General features: G+C 48.7%; 1 protein-coding gene across 5 annotated transcripts in view; it reads left to right on the forward strand.

Moving 5' to 3' along the window:
• Positions 1-21,564, forward strand: part of LOC310675531 (uncharacterized protein) — a 122,620-nt gene that overhangs the window by 73,305 nt on the left and 27,751 nt on the right. The window contains exons 2-6 of one of the 5 annotated variants that reach the window (XM_083436333.1): positions 8,725-9,657; positions 12,495-12,987; positions 13,184-13,265; positions 13,550-13,632; positions 14,370-14,496. The exons of 1 other annotated variant lie outside the window; for it this stretch is intronic. In XM_083436333.1, the coding sequence (XP_083292459.1) occupies positions 12,586-12,987; positions 13,184-13,265; positions 13,550-13,632; positions 14,370-14,496 (694 nt within the window). In that variant the 5' untranslated portion in view covers positions 8,725-9,657; positions 12,495-12,585. Of the gene's footprint in view, positions 1-8,724; positions 9,658-11,448; positions 11,546-12,494; positions 12,988-13,183; positions 13,266-13,549; positions 13,633-14,369; positions 14,497-21,564 lie in introns of those variants that run through there. 3 more of the 5 variants (XM_083436330.1, XM_083436332.1, XM_083436331.1) reach the window with 3 other exon arrangements.

Raw genomic sequence — 21,564 nt, forward strand, 5'->3', positions numbered from 1 at the left:
GCTGGCACGGGGGAAGCCCGAGCTTCCCCTGACCCCAGTCCCCAGAAGAGCCTGCTGTCCGCAAGCCTAGGGAGCCGCGCCGGTCTCCCCAGGCTTGCGGATAGCTGTGCGAAGCCCGGGCGCACTGAGGCTTCCTAATGTAGGCAGCTCTGCACAATCCTCCGATGCGTAGAGCTGCACGGAGCCCGGGAGGGCAGGCAGCCCTCCGCCAAGGCGCGCCGGCCTCTGGAGGGTTGCACAGAGCTGCACGGACCCCAGGAGGGTCGCACAGAGCTTCCTGAAGCCTGGAGAGCGAGAGCCTCTCGTTCTCCAGGCTTCAGCGAAAGCCTGTATTCGCCCCATAGGACACACGACCTATAGGGCGAAAAATACGGAATATGCCTTCGTGTAAATCTTAAGAGACTTGCATGTCAGGCCTCTTAAGGCTATTTGCAAGTGTAGCAGTGCACATAGCTGGACATAGGATATCACATAAAAAATAACACATGTTGCATTTTGTACTAAATTACTTGTGGCATACTTGCAGTTTGGGAGAAACATTCTCAATAGTGGTCTATGCTATACACTTAGCGAGAAGGTCAAATAATGAGTGAAAAATGCAGTTTGTTTTGTTTCTGCCTTTTTTGTGTGTTCCCAGGTGTCAAAGCTAGCTCTCCTCTGGTCTCACAACTCCATCATATCAGGGCAGCAACAATCCCTGGTGAATCCCCGTAGGGCTTTCATATTGACCATGTCACCATGTAGTGGCACAGGTTTGGACATTTCTTGAGAGAGATGTCTTTGTCTTGGCCTTTCTATGGGATTTTTATTATAATAGGCTCTGGTCTTCCACTCTAGGGAAGTTGCTCAGCTGTTCCTAAGGGACCAAAAAGCTAATTGCAGCCTGGATACACTTGCCCAATTCAAACGGAGTCCAATTAGAATTTATATAGCCCCATGGTTTGCCGACGTGGAGTTCCGGCCCCACCTGGCGGTGGTGGTCGGCCTGGGCCTTGTACGCATCCTTGGCGTGGTGCAGTTGCTCCATCAATAGTTGGTACTGAGACTGGAGCTCCTGGAGCCAATCTGTCAGCAGATGCTGGCAGCACGTCTGGGAACAAACGCGGATGGTAACCGAACTTGGCCTGGAACAGGGTCTGCTGGGTGGAGGCGTTCACCGCATTGTTGTAAGCGAATTTTAGATTTAGGGGAGCTAGTCTCAAACGTTTGTTGGGGGAGACCTAGGTTTTTTTGGGGGGAGTTATTAGTCCTGTCTTCACACTTTTTATGATGCAGGACCGCTGTAGCCACCCCCAACGACACGTTCTCAAGATGGAGGGGGAGGGAACAGCTGCAGTCGCCTGCAGTTCCTGCGCAATGCTTGCCATCTTGCCAAAGGTTGCAGGCAGCTTTACATGCAGCAATTGCATGTTGATTGCCCTCCTAAAAGACAAAGTCCAGCAACTGGAGGAACGTGTAGCTACACTCCAAAGAATTAGAGAGCTGGAGCTCTTCTTGGAAGCAGCAGAGCACACCGTCTCCACCAAGGAGGAGACAGGAGACTCCCCTGGGAAGGAGGCTAGTTCACCAACACAGGAGCCCGATATGTGGAGAAACGTGACTCAAAGAAGTAGGAGGCCCAGGGTTCGCTCTGATTGTTTAGAAATACACAATCGCTTTCAGGTCCTCTCCCCTAGCATGGAAGACGAAGAGCAGACTCCATTTGAGGATCTCTCCCTCATTACAGTCGATCAGGTATATGAAGATGAACAGCAAAGTCAGTCCTCAGAGAATGTGCAGGCGACCTTGGAACGGACCACTCACGGAAGAACCCCGACCAAACCTAAGAGGAGGCGTGTAGTGGTGATAGGGGATTCCCTACTGAGGGGAACAGAAGCAGTGATCTGTGGGCCTGACAAGATGTCTCGGGAAGTGAGCTGTCTCCCCGGGGCTAAGATCCAAGATGTAACTGAACGACTGCCAGGAATCATAAAACCCACTGACAAATACCCCTTCCTCTTGGTTCATGTGGGAACCAATGACACTGCAAGCAATAGCCTCCAGAAGATCAAAAGAGACTACGAGGCTCTGGGCAGGAAATTGAAGCAATTAAATGCACAAATCGTCATCTCATCTGTCCTCCCAGTTGAACGACGTGGCCCAGGGAGAGAGGGGGAAATAGTGGAAGTAAACAGCTGGCTTCGCAAATGGTGTAAACAGGAACGGTTTGGATTCTTAGATCACGGACTGCAGTTTCTTGAAGATGGACTTCTGGCAAGCGATGGGCTGCACCTCACAACGGTTGGGAGGAATGTTTTTGCCAAAAAACTCAGAAACCTCATCAGGAGGGCTTTAAACTGACTAATGTGGGGGAGGGAGACAGTGCTCCTGAAGGTAGGAGTCTATCAATTGATGAAGATGATCATCCAAATGTCATAGACCAAATGGAGCAAACAGCAAGCAGACCTAGTGGTGGGAGGAAAAAATCCTTAAATAAGAGACACGGGGGAATGACTAATGGACTTCAATGTCTGTACACTAATGCACAAAGCATGGGAAATAAACAAGATGAGCTTGAGCTCTTGGTACAGCAAACTAAATATGACATAATAGGCATCACTGAAACCTGGTGGGATAAGTCCCACGATTGGAATGTAAAAATGGAGGGATACAATCTATTTCAGAGAAACAGACCAGACAAGAAAGGAGGAGGAGTGGCGTTATATGTCAGGGATGTGTATACCTGTGAAGAGATCCAAGATTTAGAACCTCAAAGCCGAAGTGAGAGCATTTGGGTCAAAATTAAGGGAGAGAAGAATAACAGTGACCTCATTGTGGGAGTTTACTATAGATCCCCAAGCCAAACGGAGGACATAGATGATGCCTTCCTGGAACAGATGGCCAAGCATGCAAAAGGAAGGGAGATAGTAGTAATGGGGGACTTCAATTACCCGGATATTTGTTGGATGGCAAACTCAGCCAAGAGCATAAGGTCAAACAGATTCCTCACTGGCCTTGCAGACAACTTCATTGTCCAGAAAGTGGGAGAAGCAACAAGAGGAACAGCCATTTTAGATCTGGTCCTAACCAATGTCGATGACCTGGTTAATGGGGTAGAAGTGGAAGGATCATTAGGCGCAAGTGATCATGCTCTTCTGAAGTTTACTATACAACGGAAAGGAGCAGCCAAGCATACTAGGACTCAATTTCTTGACTTTAAGAAAGCCAACTTCATAAAACTTAGGGAAGTGTTGGGTGAGATCCCATGGACAGTAATACTAAAAGGAAAGGGAGTTCATGATGGCTGGGAGTTTGTTAAGACGGAGATAGTAAAAGCACAACTTCAGGCAATACCAATGAGACGGAAACATGGAAGGTGCCTAAAGAAGCCAGGGTGGCTATCTAAAGAACTTTTAACTGAGTTAAGATTAAAAAAGGATGTGTACAAAAAATGGAAAAGGGGGGAAACCACCAAAGAGGAATTCAAACAAATAGCCAGCACGTGTAGACACAAAGTCAGAAAAGCTAAAGCACAGAATGAACTCAGGCTTGCTAGAGAGGTTAAAAGCAACAAAAAAGGCTTTTATGGGTATGTTCGTAGCAAAAGGAAGAACAAAGAAACAGTGGGGTCACTCAGAGGAGAAGGTGGTGAAATGCAAACAGGGGACACAGAAAGGGCTGAACTCCTCAATGCCTTCTTTGCCTCAGTCTTCTCCGATAAAGAAAACAATGCCCGACCTGAAGAATTTGGAGCAAATGATTCAGCAGAGAAAACACAGCCCAGAATAACTAAGGAGATAGTACAAGAATACTTGGCTAGTTTAGATGTATTCAAGTCTCCAGGGCCAGATTAACTGCATCCAAGAGTATTAAAAGAACTGGCAGATGTGATCGCAGAACCACTGGCAATCATCTTTGAGAATTCCTGGAGAACAGGCGAAGTCCCAGCAGACTGGAGGAGGGCAAATGTTGTCCCTATTTTCAAAAAGGGGAAAAGAGAGGACCCAAATAATTACCGCCCAGTCAGTCTGACATCAATACCAGGGAAGATTCTGGAGCAGATCATCAAGCAAACAATCTGTGAGCACCTAGAAAGGAATGCTGTGATCACCAATAGTCAGCATGGATTTCTGAAAAATAAGTCATGTCAGACGAACCTGATCTCATTTTTTGACAGAATTACAAGCCTGGTAGATGAAGGGAACGCAGTGGATGTAGCCTACCTTGATTTCAGCAAGGCATTTGACACGTTGCCCCATGATATTCTTGTAAAGAAGCTGGTAAAATGTGGTCTTGACTATGCTACCACTCAGTGGATTTGTAAATGGCTGACTGACCGGACCCAAAGGGTGCTCATCAATGGTTCCTCTTCATACTGGAGAAGAGTGACTAGTGGGGTGCCACAGGGTTCTGTCTTGGGCCCGGTCTTATTCAACATCTTTATCAACGACTTGGATGATGGACTCAAGGGCATCCTGATCAAATTTGCAGATGACACCAAACTGGGAGGGGTGGCTAACACCCCAGAGGACAGGATCACACATCAAAACGACCTTGACAGATTAGAGAACTGGGCCAAAACAAACAAGATGAATTTTAACAGGGAGAAATGTAAAGTATTGCACTTGGGCAAAAAAAATGAGAGGCACAAATACAAGATGGGTGACACCTGGCTTGAGAGCAGTACATGTGAAAAGGATCTAGAAGTCTTGGTTGACCACAAACTTGACATGAGCCAACAGTGTGACGCGGCAGCTAAAAAAGCCAATGCAATTCTGGGCTGCATCAATAGGAGTATAGCATCTAGATCAAGGGAAGTTATAGTGCCACTGTATTCTGCTCTGGTCAGACCTCACCTGGAGTACTGTGTCCAGTTCTGGGCACCACAGTTCAAGAAGGACACTGACAAACTGGAACGTGTCCAGAGGAGGGCAACCAAAATGGTCAAAGGCCTGGCAACGATGCCTTATGAGGAACGGCTAAGGGAGCTGGGCATGTTTAGCCTGGAGAAGAGGAGGTTAAGGGGTGATATGATAGCCATGTTCAAATATATAAAAGGATGTCACATAGAGGAGGGAGAAAGGTTGTTTTCTGCTGCTCCAGAGAAGCGGACACGGAGCAATGGATCCAAACTACAAGAAAGAAGATTCCACCTAAACATTAGGAAGAACTTCCTGACAGTAAGAGCTGTTCGACAGTGGAATTTGCTGCCAAGGAGTGTGGTGGAGTCTCCTTCTTTGGAGGTCTTTAAGCAGAGGCTTGACAACCATATGTCAGGAGTGCTCTGATGGTGTTTCCTGCTTGGCAGGGGGTTGGACTCGATGGCCCTTGTGGTCTCTTCCAACTCTATGATTCTATGAATTCCTCCAATTCCAAGTGATCGACCCAGTCTGGAGGTACTCCAGGTTCTGGTGGTCAGTTCTCACATCCACCAGGTGTCTTGCCCCCTCAAGATGATTGCCCCAGACCTCAAAGGCCACCTTGATGGCCAGTAGTTCCCGCTCCCACACGATATAGTTACACTCTGCCAGAAGAAGCTGGCAGGAATAGTAGGCGCAGAGTAACAGCAGCGCATCAGGACCGTTCTGCTGGGACAGGACGGCACCAAGAGCCGTACTGGAGGCATCGGTCTCCACCACGAAGGGGCGAGAGGGATTAGGATGCTGTAAAAGCGGCGCCCTCTGGAGACAGGCTTTCAACCCCTGAAACGCCACCTCTGCCTCCTTGTCCCAAGAGAATGGTGTCTTGGGGCACAGCAGTCGGGTCAGCGGGGTGGCGCGGTGAGCATAGTCCACAATGAAGGTCCAGTAATAGTTGGCGAACCCCAGGAACTGCTGTAGGTCCTTGCTCTTCTGGGGTGCCGCCCACTCCTGAACTGCTGCAACTTTCCCGGGACCCATCTGCACCCCATCAGGGGGAGAGTTGGTGACCGAGGAAGTCCACCGACCACTCGTGGAACTTTCACTTGCTGAGCTCAGCATACAGGCGTTGCTCTCGCAAGCGCTGCAACATGGACCGGACATGACCCTCGTGGCAAGTTGGGTCGTGGGAGTAAATCAGAATGTCATCTAAGTACACCACCACGTACTTGTCTAGCAAGACCTGGAACATGTGGTTGATGTACCGTTGGAACACGGCAGGCACATTGCACAACCCGAAAGGCATTACCAGGTATTCGAACTGCCCATACCGTGTCCCAAATGCTGTCTTCCACTCATCCCCGGCTCGGATCCTAATCAAATTGTAGGCTCCCCGAAGGTGCAGCTTGGTGAACATCTGCGCCCCTTGCACCCGCTCCAGCAACTCTGCAATAAGGGGCAAGGGATACAGGTCTGGAATGGTAATCTTATCCAGGGCCCGGTAATCATGGCAGGGACGAAGTTCCCCACACTTCTTAACGAAGAGTACTGGAGTGGCGGTAGGCGAGGTAGAGGGCCAAATGAATCCGTGCTCCAGGTTCTTGCGACGGAAGTCCTACAAGGCTTAGTGCTCTGGCTCCGTAAGAGAGTACAGGTGGCTCACAGGCAGTGTCACTCCGTGCTGGAGGTCTATGCCGCAGTCGAAAGACCAATGAGGCGGCAGCTGGTCTGCCCCCTGTTCTTCAAACACGTTCTTGGTAGTCCTGGTAAACAGCGGGGAGCATTGACGCAGCTTCCCCCGTGGGGGCGGCCACTAGCATCTCAGACTGAGCACGGGGACACAGGTCTGGGAAGTGCACAGTCTGATTGACCCAGTCGATCTGAACATTGTGAGACTCCAGCCAGTCAAACCCTAGCACCAGGGGAAACCGGGGCATGGTGGCAATGTCCAAGGTGCGCACCTCCCGGTGCTGCTGGTGACACAGGACCAAGGGCTGAGTCTCCTGAGTAACGGCCCCCAAGTGCAGGAGCCGTCCATCAGTTGCCTCCACCTGTACCAGTTCTGGCTTGTCCTGGAGTGGCACCTGATGATGGGCGGCGAAGGCAGAGTCCATGTAGGAGCGGGTTGCCCCTGAATCTATCAGAGTGTGGGTGAGAATCCAGGGCCCACCAGGGGAATATAGACGCACCAGAACTATGAAGTGTTGTAATTCCACCGGTGAGGGCCCATCATGCGATGTTTGGGACCGCAGGTGGCCTGGGCCATCGGCTACTGGGGTTGGCCATTTCCCTGTGGCTGGCGTTTTCTCAGGACAAGATTGGGCATAGTGTCCACTCCCGCCGCAGTAGAGACACAGGTTCCCCTCCAGACGCTGAGTCTTCTCTGAGGGAGAGAGGCGAGGCCGCGCTGCCCCAAGCTGCATTGGCTCCTCCAGTGACTTGGCTGTGGCCGTGGAACTGCTGGGAAGGACCAGAGCTGGAAACCAGGAGTGCTGGAGGCCATGAGCCTGGAGATGGTCCTCCAACCGATTGTCTATCTGCAGGCTCCGTTGAATGAGGGTGTCCAGCGTGGTGGGGCGATCCATCATGGCCAGCTGGTCCAGTATCTCATCTGAAAGCCCCTCGAGATGCTGGTCCTGAAGGGCGGAGTCATTCCAGGACAAGTCCTGTGCCAACAGCCGAAATTATGTGGCGTAGGCGGCCCCTGTGGACTTGTCCTGTTTCAACTGCCGAATCGCCTGATTGGCTTGACTCCCCTTCTGAGGGTTGCCGAACATGGTTTTCAGATGGTTGCAAAACCCTGTATAGTCTGTCAGCAAGGGAGAGTCTTGCTGGGGCAGCGGCAATGCCCACTTGGCCGCCCGGTCCTTCAGCAAGCTGTTCAGGAAGTGCACCTTGGTGCGGTCCTTGGGGAAATTCTGGGCTCGCCCCTGAATATACAGCTTAACATGGGAAAGCTGGCTGGGGACCCATCAAATTTCTCTGGTAGGGCCACTGGGTACTTGCCAGAAGCTGGGGCATCGGCCCCAGGAGCTGGTAAGGCATCCTAACACTGCTGAAGCACTGTAACTGCATTGCTTAGCTGCTGAACAGTGTGGGTCAAGGCCTGGTTCCCCTGAGCCAATGCCACCAGCGTAGCCGCCTGGTCAGACATGGCTTCTGGTTCCTCCTGAACGCACCCCAACGAAGGGGGAATGTGGTTGTGGCAGGAGCAAACTGTGCTGGTCCTGAAGGAATGGGTTTCCCAACTGACTGTGCAGGCAGTTTGAAGCGGGCACCAAAATCCCTATTTCTCCTTAGCTTGAGCTTTGAGTCAATGTATAAACAAAAACCCGGCTGTATAAACAAGTGCTCAGAGCCCCTCCTTTATCAGTCCATGACGGCAAGGATGGCCTTGGCTGTTCCAGTGGAGCAGGGATGGCATGTCTGGGTCTTATCTTACATCCTGACCACACTCTGACGCACAGACCTAGTCCGGGAACAGCGCCAGAGTGTGTTCTTAGAGTTGGTGACCTTTTGCTCCAAGATAAGAGTATAGGAACAGGAATACCTTTTTATGGTCAGGAGTACAGGAAGGTAAACCCTTTTATGGTTAAGAGTACCGGAGCAGGAACATCTGTGATGTCAACCTGCGTGTACAAGCTGACATGGCTGGGGAAGGGGGAGAGGGTGCCTGGAGGATATATATACTGCATGGAATCTCTCATTTCTTTGGACTTGCTGTGGGCTGACCACGCAAGTGCCTTCTGCTATCCGGAGAGCAGAATAAACTCTTTCTTTGAATCAACCTCGGTGTCATTTGACTTCCTTCCTCCAGTCCGGGAGCAACACAGACTCCACAAGTCGGTAAAGTCCAATAAGGCTACAGTCCTGTGGGTTACCCAAGAGGCGAGGTCCAAGTCCGGTCCGTGGTCAAAGGTGCAACGTGGAGGCAATCTGTTGTAGCTGAAGCTGGGTGCAGGGCAGGGAGTTGGGTGAAGTCAGGAACAGGCTTGCAAGCAGGGAGCCAGGGTGGGTCAGGAGCTCAGGCAGGAACTAGCAACCAACAATGTTGCTGCGGCAACTTGGGACTGGGGCTGGCCGGCTTTTATCTGCCCTGAGGCATAGGGCGGCCCCGATCCTCTGGTGAATTGCCTCTCTAACCCTGAGCCTCTGCAGCTCAGGAGTGGCTGGAGGGTTACCGGACCCAGAGGCAACCTCAGCTTTCGCTGACGGGGCTGAGAGTGGAGCACCTGCAGGCAATGGGTCATCCATCACCTCAGGAGCCAGAGCAGACTCAGCTGGTGACTGCACCCGAGGACCCAGCACAGGTGAGGACCCTTCAGGCTCATTCCCCAGCCCTGGCTCAGCTGGTTATGGTGGTGGGGAATCCTGTGCAGGCTGGGATCCCTCAGGTTCAGCATCCAAGTCCGAATCCCAGGCCGTAACACCTTGTCAACAATGTGGAACTGTAGTAGTCCCCAATTTGGACTTTATGAACATATGTGGAACAGAAACTAGCCGACATTTGGTCTTTATGGATGAACGTCTTGTGTTTGTCCATTCTAGGAACAGCATTCCTGACCCAGATGTTTACAGGAAGTCCCTAAGATGATTCCCCTTTCAAACAGGATACGTGAACCTAGGCCAGTAGGGTCCTCCTCTCCGGCAGACATACAACCCCTTCTCCAAAGCCCCTCCCTCCCCCACTTCCCCATGGGGGTCCCCCACACCACCCATCACTCATCAGGATGGCTTTGGCCGCCTCCTGCTTGGAGCAGTTCTGGGTTCAGAGCCCCCTGAGCTGAGCTGCCTGGCAGTTCTGGATCACCTCCGGCAGGTACAGCTGATCTTCCTCCAGCAGGTGAAAGGCAAAAGTCAGTCTGTCAGTTCCTCAAAAGGGAGTGCAGAGTGGGGGGCAAGGAGGGCAGGTCTGAGTCCCTGAGTGTGCCCAATACTCACCCCTGGGCGAGGGATGTGCAACCACAACACATTTGTAAAGAGAAGGACGTGGGGACAGGTGAGTCCGTCCCTCAGCACCTGGCAAGGCTATTCCAAGAGTTTTCTCTTGGATTCCAAGTCCTACGGCAGGGGAAGAGGGACATCCCAAGCCTTGGGGGCCAGTCCTGGCCTCCTTCAACCAGAATGTGGCTCCCCAGGCCAGGGCTAGGCAAGCTAAGGCCTGGGGGCCGGATGCGGCTCAATCGGCTTCTCAATCCGGCCAGCGGACAATTCGGGAATCAGTGTGTTTTTACATGAATAGAATGTGTCCTTTTATCTAAAATGTGTCTCTGGGTTATTTGTGGGGCATTGGAATTTGTTCATCCCCCCCCCCCATATAGTCTGGCCCCCTACGTGGTCTGAGGGACAGTGGACCAGCCCACAGCTGAAAAAGGTTGCTGACCAATGCCCCAATCTCCGGTTCCACTCCATCCTTTTAAAATTTAAATATCAAAACAGATCCCATCTCTCAGAGCATGTAAACCACATGAGTGGAAAGACCCCTGTGCCACTCACAGAAATAGGACTATACTTCCTTCTCCCACCTTTAAAGTAAACGTCTATGTAATGAAACCAAATCGACCCAAGTCTGCCTTCCTCCACTAACCTGAACTTTGCTCTTCAATCCAAAAGACAAGACTTCCCTTGTCCCTGAGAGAGAGCCAGTGTGGTGTAGTGGTTAAGAGCAGTAGTCACGTAATCTGGGGAACCGGGTTCGCGTCTCTGCTCCTCCACCTGCAGCTGCTGGGTGACCTTGGGCCAGTCACAGTCTCTCAGCCCCACTCACCTCACAGAGTGTTTGTTGTGGGGGAGGAAGGGAAAGGAGAATGTTAGCCACTTTGAGACTCCTTAAAGGGAGTGAAAGGCGGGATATCAAATCCAAACTCTTCTTCTTCTGAGCGAAACCCCCTGGCCTTTCATTGGTACAGCTGCCACCACGCCGGTAGCATTTACCTCCGCGCAATGCAGGGACTGACTGAGCGGGCGGCGAGATGCTTTCAGCCTCGGGCACTTGGCGGGTACTGAAAGGGCCGTGCAGGCCAGATTCACGACCCTGGCGGGCTGGATTTGGCCCAGGGGACATAGTTTGAGGACCCCTGGCCTACACTGACTGGCAGCAGCTCCCCAGAGTTTCCTGCAGGGATTTCGTCCGGCCCTTGCAGGAGATGTCAGGAGTTGACCCTGGGACATTCTGCATGCCAAGCAGATGCTCCAGGGCTCCCCATATTTCCCTAGTCTTTCAACGTTATGCTATTAGCAACCGTGGAGATTCCACCTCCCTCTTTCGAAAGGAGAAAACTCACCGGATCAATTTAATAAATAATAATAATAATAATAATACATTTATACTCTGCCCATCTGGGCGGCTTCCAACCAAACACTAAAATACAATAACCTATTAAACATTAGAAGCTTCCAGCCAAGAGCCTCACCCCCCAAAAGGATATCTGGGCATTGGCGTAGCTGAAGGGGGGCAGCTGCCCCCCTAAATGCATAGAGAATCTGAGAGAGGGCTGAGCTTGAGGGACTCGGCTTGGCAAGGGTTAAAGGGAACTGAGCTGCCTTCCTAGAGAGGCCAGGAAGCAAGGGGGCCAGGTCCTCCAGAGCCAAGGCCCCTCCCTCCCTCCCTCCCTCCCTCCCCAGTCCTTTCCTGCAAGGAAGGGGGGGGGGTGTTGCTTTGGTGTCTCCCCTGCAAGGGCTGCTTCGCTGTCCCCTCCCGGGATCTGGTGAGTCTCCTCTCTCTCCCCCCAGAGGGTGCAGTGGGGAGACGGGGGGGGGGTCCCAGGGCTGCAGCAGGGGAGGGTGCCTGGGGGGCCTGATCTGCTCCTGCAGGGGGGGACCCCAAGTCAGGGAGGAGAGGGTGGACGAGGAGGTGGACTAGCCCCCCCCCCGCGAAAAAAAGGTGGGAGAGAAAGGCCAGGAATAAAGAGAGGGATCCCAGCCCATAGCCTGGCTGCTGCATTGGGGACCAGTTTCCCAGTGTCTCCCAGGGCAGCTCCCCACGGAGGCCACTGCAGCAATCCCCTCGCACCCAGAGCAGGGCATCCCAGGACCACATCCTCTCTGTCCCAAAGGGATTGTTGCTGGAAATGGGCGCTGCTACTCACTGAGCCTCCAGGGACTTTGGCATCAATGGCTGTGTGTGTGTTAAGCTATCTAACAGAAGAATAATACTAAATTAGCCTCCTAAATTTTAAAGGAGATGTTTTTGGCCCTGCCCACTTGGCCCTCAGGGGGTTGACCAGGTGCATACCTGGTCCTCAGACCACAGAAAAAGGGACCCCACCCCAGGAGTCTGTCCTGAGAGCGACAGAGAGTCCAAGTGAAGAAAAGGAGACAGAAGCAGGGGAGTGGGTGTAGGTGTGGGGGGCAACAACTGACGACCCCCACTAGAACCAAGCATCCATTTTTCACAAGATAGAAACGACTCCTTTGTCAGTAGGTTCTGACGTCATGAATTGATTGGAAGGATGGAGAAACCAGGATGAATAATCTCACAGAAATCCCTTCAGTTGCCTCCACATTTTGCATTGCTTGAAGGCTAGAGACTTATTTCTTCTTCTTCTCCTCCTCCTTTTCAAAAAGATAGCTCATGGTCGGAGATGCGGTGAAGTCCAGCCCATTTCCCCCCCTGTCCTACAGATTCTGTAACAGAACAATGTATTTGCTTTGTAGGATTTGCTAGAGCCTCTCATTAAGACGGACAGAACTTGGCAGAAGATCAAAGGGTTCCTTCCGATCTCTCAGAGGCTTCCTGAGAGCACAGATGGATGAGCAAGACTCAGCTGGCCCTGGAAAAGGAAGAGGCCATGCCATCAAAACTGGGAGCAGTGGGGGGTTCTGGGAAAACTCTGTGCAGAAGATCCTGGGTGAGGAGGCCACCCTCTGCTCAGAGGTGCAGAGCCAGCAGTTGAGGCAGTTCTGCTGCCAGGAGGCCAAAGGACCCCGAGAGGTTTGCAGCCGACTCTACCACCTTGACCATCAGTGGCTGAAGCCAGAAAGGCACACGAAAGCTGAGATGCTGGACCTGGTGATCTTGGAGCAGTTCCTGGCTGTCCTTCCCCTGGAGATGGAGAGCTGGGTGAGGGAATGCGGAGCGGAGACCAGTTCCCAGGCGGTGGCCCTGGCCGAAGGTTTCCTCCTGAGTCAGGCAGAGGAGAGAAAGCAGGTGAGAGAGACTTTCCTTTGGATACTCCCAAGGGGCTCCAAACAGGACAGAGAACATCCCATAATGGTCTGCTGATGGCCCATCCTTTTTCTGGGAAGGCATCCATGGAATGAGATCTCACGGCCTTCAAGTCTTTGTCATTCTCTTTCTAGTATTTCTCCCCATTCTCTGTTTTGAATCCTTGTTTCTTTCTCAGGGAAAGGATCTCTTTGCAGAAATGGACCTGGATTCCTGTGGGGCAGAGAGGCCTCCGTTGGACACCAGAGAGAGGCCACTGGGTAAGGAGGAAGGCGGTTTTTCTCCGTTTGGTCTCATTCTGTTGGTTTTCCAACTCATCTAGACGTTCTTTTCATCTTGTTCTGGGGGGAGACCGTTGGGAAGGAGGGTCCAGAAGAGGGGAGATGTATTTCTGCACAACTAACATATGAAATGGGCACAAACGTCCAAATACTCTCAGCAGGAAAGGCTTTCTCAAAGGCCCATCTGTAGTTAGAGATGCCCTGATTCACCTGTGAGAGAAGCAGGCACTCCTGGCATCCTGCTTACCTTTTTTCTCTTGCAGGTGGCAGAAGGATGCCGGCAAGACCTCCTGATCCGCCTTTTCATGGGGGCAGAAGAGAAACAGCAGCTGTGGAACCAGATCAGGTCAGGGGAAGCTGCCTTGTGGGGACAGAGGCCGAGGGATGGAGCAATGTCATGGACTGGTTGGGCACAGAGAAATGGTGGGAGGAAGCAGCCGGGGAACCAGGAAGGGAAAATGGCTCAGAGCCGAAGGAGTGGTGGTGGAGGAAGGATGAGCGGTCAGAGGGAGAAGTTTGGAACAGGAGGTGTCAGAAGCTGAAGGGGAAACAGGGCTTAGTGAGCTGGGAGACTCTGTGGCAGAATGCAGTGCAGAATCAGAGGCAGAAGAGGAAGGAGCAAGTGGGAGAGGAAGGTCGAGAGGCTGATGTGAGTCAGGATAAGGAGGAGACACCGGTGGCTCCCTCTCCTTTTGCCAGAAGCCACCCTCCCTGCTTGTCTCTCAGAGCCAGGAGACCCCCTGCAATGCAGGAATCTCTGCTAGATCATCCAAGACAGATGGCCATTCAAAATAGGCTTATTTTATTTCTAGACTAATCACTGAATGCTAAAATTCTTTTCTAAGCAGTGGACAAATGAGAACAAATAGTGGCCTGAAAACACAAGGTGGAGTACCACCTATTTGCACAAAAACGAATACCCATAATTTAAACTTAGAATAAAATAAGCACCCATAATTAAAATGTGCAGCAAAGCAATCCTATTGAAAGAACACCGCAATTTACAGGAAGGAAACAACAGAGCATTGTGGAGCAGATCATATTTCTGCTGTCTCAGAGGAGGACATTTCCTTTTTCTTTTAGGGTCCAGTGTGCTTTGAAGATGTCGCTGTTCGTTTCACGGACGAGGAGTGGGCGTTGCTGGATCCTGACCAGAGAGCTCTGCATAAGGACGTCATGGAGGAGAATTGTGGGATCGTGGCCTCTCTTGGTAAGGCTCCCTGTGTGATCGTCATATCTGCCTGGAAATTCAAAAAATATGTCTATGTGACCAACCACATATATTTTCAGAGTGCTGAATAGTGGCCCCTATAACACCTGGGAACCTAACACCCCCACAATAAAAAGTAACTTAGTTTTTTCTTTGAACAATCCTCAAATTATTCCTTTTTCAACCACGATTGGTCTGGTCTGAGCTGCCCAGGCCATCTTAAATGTCAGCTTCAGAATTGTTAGGAAAGATAAGTAGCTTCAGGTTTTCTGTTTTTCTTTTTGCTCCTGTCAGTCTTGGGTTGACCAAAGAGACGACTGACATTGGAGATGGAGGGGATGCCATGACTGGGCCAAACAAAATTCATCTCAGAGAAGAGCTAGACTTATTGAATTTCAGGTAGAAGTAGCAGTGGTGGTGATGATGATGATGATGATGATACAGTAGTACCTCGGTTTACAAACTTAATCTTTTCTGGAAGAGGACTGTTCTTAAATCAAGGTACTACTGTAGTAATAATAATAATTTTTATTTATACCCTGGCCATCTGGCTGCATTTTCTCAGCCACTCTGGGTGGCTTCCAACACAAATATAAAAATGAAACATAAATAATAATAATAATAATAATAATAATCTGATCCCATATAAAAAGAACATTAACTTTAAAATGAACAACTTATACTATTGGCCAAAATATGGAAACTTTTTGTGAAAAGTGTATTTCTGAGGTTTGATGGCTCATAACACCACTTTTGTGTGGAGTAATACCATAAAATTATATAGCAATGGAAAGATAATTTAATGAAGGATGTAATGCAATAAATTTTATGAAGGAGTATTTATTAGAACAGCAGTCATAAAGAAAAAACGTGAAAGCTTTGGTAACCATTGGTAACCTTTTGCTTTAATTACGGCCTTACAACGCCTTCCTATGAAGTGAACCAAGTTTTTAGTTCTGCAGCTGTAATAATGTGAAACCAAGACTGAATTATTGCCTCTGTTAATTGGGCTTTATTGCTGGGTTGCTTCTGACTTACAAGTTTCTTTAGTCAGCTCCAAAGATTTCCGATTGGGTTAAAGTGTGGGCTATTTCCAGCGCATTCCAGCAGTGAAATATCATTATCTTGAAAGCACCTTTTGCACACAGCAGCAACATGACATGGAGCTGAATCCTGCTGAAATAATAAATAAAAATATATAAATATATATAACAACAACAACAATCTTCATTACGGTCCAGAGACCCAACAAATCATTACAAATCAATACACAGTTCATACAGCCTACCTCCGGGTTAATGAAGCATTTTGTTTAGAATATGGGACTCATTTGTTCTTGCAACCACCGATAAAAACTTTGCCACTGCTAACGTTCTAGTTTTTGTCCGGTCTTCCAGTAGGAACCTGACATAGTGAGCCTCTGATTTTCCCGGGAAGGGTACCAGCAAGGGTAGTATCAGTTCAGCCCTGGCCTGCTCATATTTTGCACAACGCAACAAAATATGATTTATGGAATCGATGTCTTGTCCTGGTAGGGAACTCCTCTCAGCCTACCATCCAACACTGCAGAGGGGAAGACTTTTAGTCTGGCTTTGGTGAAAAGCCTTCGGTAGTTAGGTACTGTCAGGTTTTTGATGTAAGATGTTAACTTAAAGACATACCCATATTGAACTCCTGCTGCCAGCGGACTACAGACTGCGTGTGATCGAGATCGCAAGTCACTGTGTGCATTGTCCCATAATCTTTGCACCTTCATAACCCAGGTAATACAGTGGGGGGGGGGGGGAGAGACAGACCAATAGAGGTGGCTTTTTTAGCCATGGTTTTCTGCTATTTGCTGACAAATTCCTCATTGGTCAGATGTTGGTACAGACCCTTCCCTAGATTAAACACTGAAATCCTGAGCCAATGTTTTAGGGCAGCCCACCACGCTTTAGTTGAAATTGGGCATTCACCAGCTTCTAACAGAAGTACGGAGTTGGGGACGCAGTTAGGTACCTGCAGCAGAGATCGTATAAATTTTGCCTGAAAGCCATCTAGCTTTGGCAGGCCCCCATTATGCCAGACATTTGCTGCATACAGGAGTTGGGAAACGGGCTTTGCGTTGAAAACCCTTAAGGCTGCTGGAACATATTTGCCGCCCTTTGTGAAGAAGAATCTATGTATGGCTAGCTTTGTAATCTCCGCCTTTTGAAGGGAGGTTTGCCAATGGTGCTTCCAAGATCCTGTATGATGGAATGTGAGCCCTAGTTAATTGAAGTATTTTACCTGTTCAAGGTTATGGCCATCCAGCACCCATTTAGACTGGGAGAATCTTCTTTCGAAGACTAAAATTTTGGATTTTTCATAATTAATGGATAAACCATTTCCAGAACAGTAATCAGAAAATTTCCTCAGCAGATAATTCAAACCCAGTCTGGAACGTGAGATGATGGCCGCATCATCAGCATGTAGCAACAAGGGGGTCCTTCTCATTCCTATTTTTGGAATGTGTCCATCTGGGTCCATTAAGTTCTCTTCTAGGTCATTTAAGAATAGACAAAACAATGTGGGGGCCAAAATACAACCCTGTCTCACCCCCCTAGTCATCTCAATGCTGTTCGATAGCTGTCCCTGTCGACCGCATCGGACCTGCAGTTTGGTTCCATTGTACAGGGCTTTTATGAGAAAGAGAGGTCATTTGTCCTGCAAAATCAGACTTAATTTGGACCATAGCTGGGATCTGGGGATGGAGTCAAATGCTGATTTCAGATCCATGAAGGCCACGAAGAGTTTACCCTGTAGAGGCCTGGTATACTTCTCAGCTAGGAAGGACAGCAGTAGACAGTGGTCTGTTGTTGAATGGTTCTCACGAAAAGCAGCCTGGGCTTCAGATAGTATATTATGTTCATTTAGAAAAGTTGTCAGTTTGCTACTGAGGAAACGGGCATACAGTTTCCCAATTATTGAGAGCAGGCTAATAGGCCTATAATTGGAAGGTACATTTGGGTGGCCTCTCTTAAAGATTGGAACTACTATAGCATGTTTCCAGCTATATGGTACCTTGCCCGAGTTATTTACTACCATAAAGAGTGCTGCCAGAAGCGGAGCCCACCAGTGCTGGTTTGATGTAATCAACTCTGCTGGGATAAAGTCTTTCCCCGGAGCCTTTCCACTCTTCAGATTCCCAATTAATGTATGGACTTCCTCCACAGTAACCGGCCTCCAATGAGGGAGCAGTGACAGTTCTGCCCTGTCATCCTCCTGTAAGCTGGAAGGGAGGTTTGGATTTTCCATAAATATATTTCTGAAGTGATACTCCCAAACCTGAGCTGAAATGACACAGCTGGGGGCTGAGGAACTATTTTTCATTGAGTCGGAGACCAGTAGCCAAAAGAGTTTAGTTTCATTGTTTAGTGAGGCATTCAATAGCAGGGACCCAGGAATTTTGTTTGGACTGTCCTTTTTTTGAGGCCTAAAGGGCTTTATACTCTTTTTTGATTTTAAAATAAGATGGAGGTAAGTAGTTTAATCCAGCGTTTCTATAGGCCAAATAAGCGTTCCTTAAGGCTTCCTTCTTTGTGCGGCACTCTTGGTCACACCAACCGTGCCCTTTTGCAGTGCGTGGCTTGCCGGCTGAGTTTATGTTAACCGAAACCACATCCTGCAAGGACTCAATGAGATTCTCGTAAGCCGTCAGGGAGGAGTCTATTGATAGATTGTTTATTATAATTGATCATAACTTAATTGCAGTCTATTCTAATCTATTCTCAACTGCAATTGCTATCTCAGGTGTCCATTTTTTCCTACGCAATGCTGGATAATTTGCTTTATCTATGACCTCATGTTCTATGTGAGAGCGCTGAATTGAGTTTTGGCCAGTAGTGGAGATGATTAGAGGTAGGTGGCCGCTTTCAGTCCTATTATCTATGGTGAATTTTTTAATTGATTCGAAGGCCTCTCTGTTTGTGAGGCAGTAGTCTACTGTGCTGGCTCCATTTGTATTTATGAATGTGTAGTCGCCTTCTCTGTCCCCGGGAATGCCCCATTAGCAATGATGAGGTCAAGACTTATTTGTAAAAAAAGCCAGGCAGAATCCGGCATAGTTGATTTGGCAATCTTTCGAATGTCTACGTGGGGGTGGGTTTAGAAAGAGGGCGTTATTTTCCTTTAGATCTCTTAATATTGGGAATTATATTTCCAGGCTATCATCATTTGAGCCTATTCTGGCATTCATATCTCCCATTAGGTAAAAAGGCAATCCAGGGTGCCTAATTTGTAGGGAATAAATTTGTAGGGAATAAAGGAAACTATGGAATTTGCCCCACGTGCTCTCGATCTGTGTTTGCACTGTATATGGTGGGATATAAGCCGAAACAAGAATGATACCCTTGGATTCCAGATGCAAAGTGATATGTCAGGAGTGCTCTGATGGTGTTTCCTGATTGGCAGGGGGTTGGACTCGATGGCCCTTGTGGTCTCTTCCAACTCTATGATTCTATGATTCTATGATTTCTATGCTCGAAAACTGAGCACTCAGTAACTTGTGACGCCAATTGAGTGGAAACCAGAGTTACTAGCCCCCCCCCCCCAGTCGTCCCCTTCCGAGCGGTTTAGAGGCCTTGATTTCATAAGCGTCGTAACCGTCGAGAACTATGTTGTCAGTTGCCCAAGTTTCCTGCAGCATTATTATGTCAAACCCCGTTATATATTCACGAAATGGCTCGTCCCCATGTTTGTTGGCCCAACCTGCTATGTTCTATGAGATAAAGTTAAGGCTGCACGTTCCATAACTGGCTTGGCTTCATTGTGATGGGGAAATTGTTATCAGCTCTCCCACCGGTTCGGAAATGATGCAACCGTTCTTAGGATATGCACAGTGTTGTTGTTCTCGGGTTTGATTTGCAGCATTTTCCCAATTTCCCGGCATCGACGGTGTTTTCTGAATTGCTGGGACCATCGGGGGGTCTTCGTCAAAGACAATTAAATCTGTCTCTGGCTTTCTGTGTGTCCCATTTCCCTTGGGAGGAGCATCACTTGGCATTGGCTGATCACATTCCAGCTGGAGTAGAGAGTGATGAAATTCTGGATCTGCCAAAGGCGTAATGGAGTGTTCTATCTTTGAATTATCTAGATTGGGCTGGCGTTCTTTGTGTGTTTGGCCTTTTTGCTTTGATGTTTTCCTCTCCAAGGGAGTGTTGCAGCTGGGTTCACCGCACATATTCCTCTTTGACGGCCCTCCCGAATGAATCATGGCCCTATGGCGAAAGCCCTTCAGCTTGATTGCTTGGGGTCGGTCCGGCTATACGACAAGTTTGGCAGTAGTTGTTTTCGTTCTGTGTCTTTAAAAACACGCCTTAAAACAATATTATAGTCCTGTAAAATGGCCCTATATTTCAGTAGCATTTTAGGGGTAGCTGAGTCAGAAAATGTCAGCATGAGTCTAGTGTGCTGGGGGTCCGTGCAGAGCAAGTTTATCGCGATCAGAGTGTTGCAATGGATATTTAGTAAAAGCTTAAAGTTTCTTTTCACACTGTCGATTGATTTCCAGTAAGGCAGCATACCATTAAAAGGATATATATCGAGAGCTACTTGAGTGCTTTGTAGGATCAGGTCCCTACTTTCGCTTTTGTTGTTTTTAGGATTTGTAGTCTCTCGGTTATCAAGTCCAGACCGGTTACACCCCTGTACGCGATGGTCTAGAGGGAGGGCAACGCTGTGGTCGGTCTAATACTGAGCGAGCTATTTTTGGCTGCCAGGAGCACCGACTCCGTCAGGAGAGTCGTTACCTTTTCTAATTTGATGTTAATTTCCTCCACTGTTCTTGCAGCCAGCAGGCAGTGGTCCGCGAATATTTCTGCATAGAGCGGTGCCCCCTCAGATGGTAGTTCATGAGCACTCATCTCAGCATTCTCACCTGGGTGATCTTCACCCATTGAAGCATCCCCACCTACCTGGGAATGAGTTCTGTTTGGTGCAGTGAGTTCTGAGCTCTTACAAAATCGTCCATTTTGCTCTGCTTGCTCTTCTGTGGGCTCACTTGTGGAGACGAGGCCGGTCGTTTCTTTTTCCTAGGCATTTCCCAGAGATAGAGCCGCTGCTAATTTCTGTTGTAAATCAAGGAAGCTCGGCGTCTACCCACGGTAGGAGTCTAATCTCCACTCCTGCAGAGCCGGAGCTAATTAAGGCTTTCTCCGGAACTTTCCAGACTTTCACTAAAGCTTTTAACTCATGCCCTTGGCTCAAGCATTGTAAATGAATAGCTGCCAAATAACAAAGATAAAATACTGAGGCTGATAAAAGCTAATAAAAAGTGATAAAAATAATAAAAACAGCATCAACTGATGTGGAGCTTAAGTCGACGCTACCACTAACGACGACGCCATTTTGGAATTATATATATTAAATATATATAAATGCTTCAGTATCTGGGAAAAGATCACCTGTGGAACACTTCAGTTTGGGCTCAAATATTTCGTTTATGCATTTTGGAGCATTTATATTCTCATTAATGACGCAAATTCTGCCCACACCTTTTGCTGCCATCCAACCCCAGATCATCACACTGTCTGGGTGTTTCACAGTTGGTGTAATGCAAGTAGGATATAAATCTTCTCTGATTCTTCTCCTCTTATCCGATTAAAGAAACTTGCGTATTTCATGCCATCACTACCAAGCAAGATAGTGTCCCATTGTTCCGCTGTCCACTTAATAAGGCTTTAATCTTTCCAACCTTTGCTTGAGAGATAGCAATGGCTTTTCCCTTAGAATTCTAACATTTAGACCAGTCCTTGCACCCATCTTACCATTACTTTGTGCCATATCATCTTGTATATACCCAGATGATTTTTTTCCTGTCATGTAGGCACAGCTTCTCCACTCGTCCATCGTCACTTGCCTTTGTGCACCTTTTCCTGTTAGAGGGGGATTTTCCACTGGTGGCAGATGACAAACTGTGACACCACAAGACTCGTGTAAAACCAAATTAAATAAAGGTTTTATTATAAAACAACAAACAGCAAAGCTTGTGGGTGTTTTTCCTGCAGGCAGGTTCAAACTGCAGCTTTTCTCCTTTTGTAGTCATGGCCA

The sequence above is a fragment of the Podarcis tiliguerta genome (genome assembly GCF_965153285.1).
Source record: "Podarcis tiliguerta genome assembly, chromosome: 4".
NCBI classification, from domain to species: Eukaryota; Metazoa; Chordata; class Lepidosauria; order Squamata; family Lacertidae; genus Podarcis; species Podarcis tiliguerta.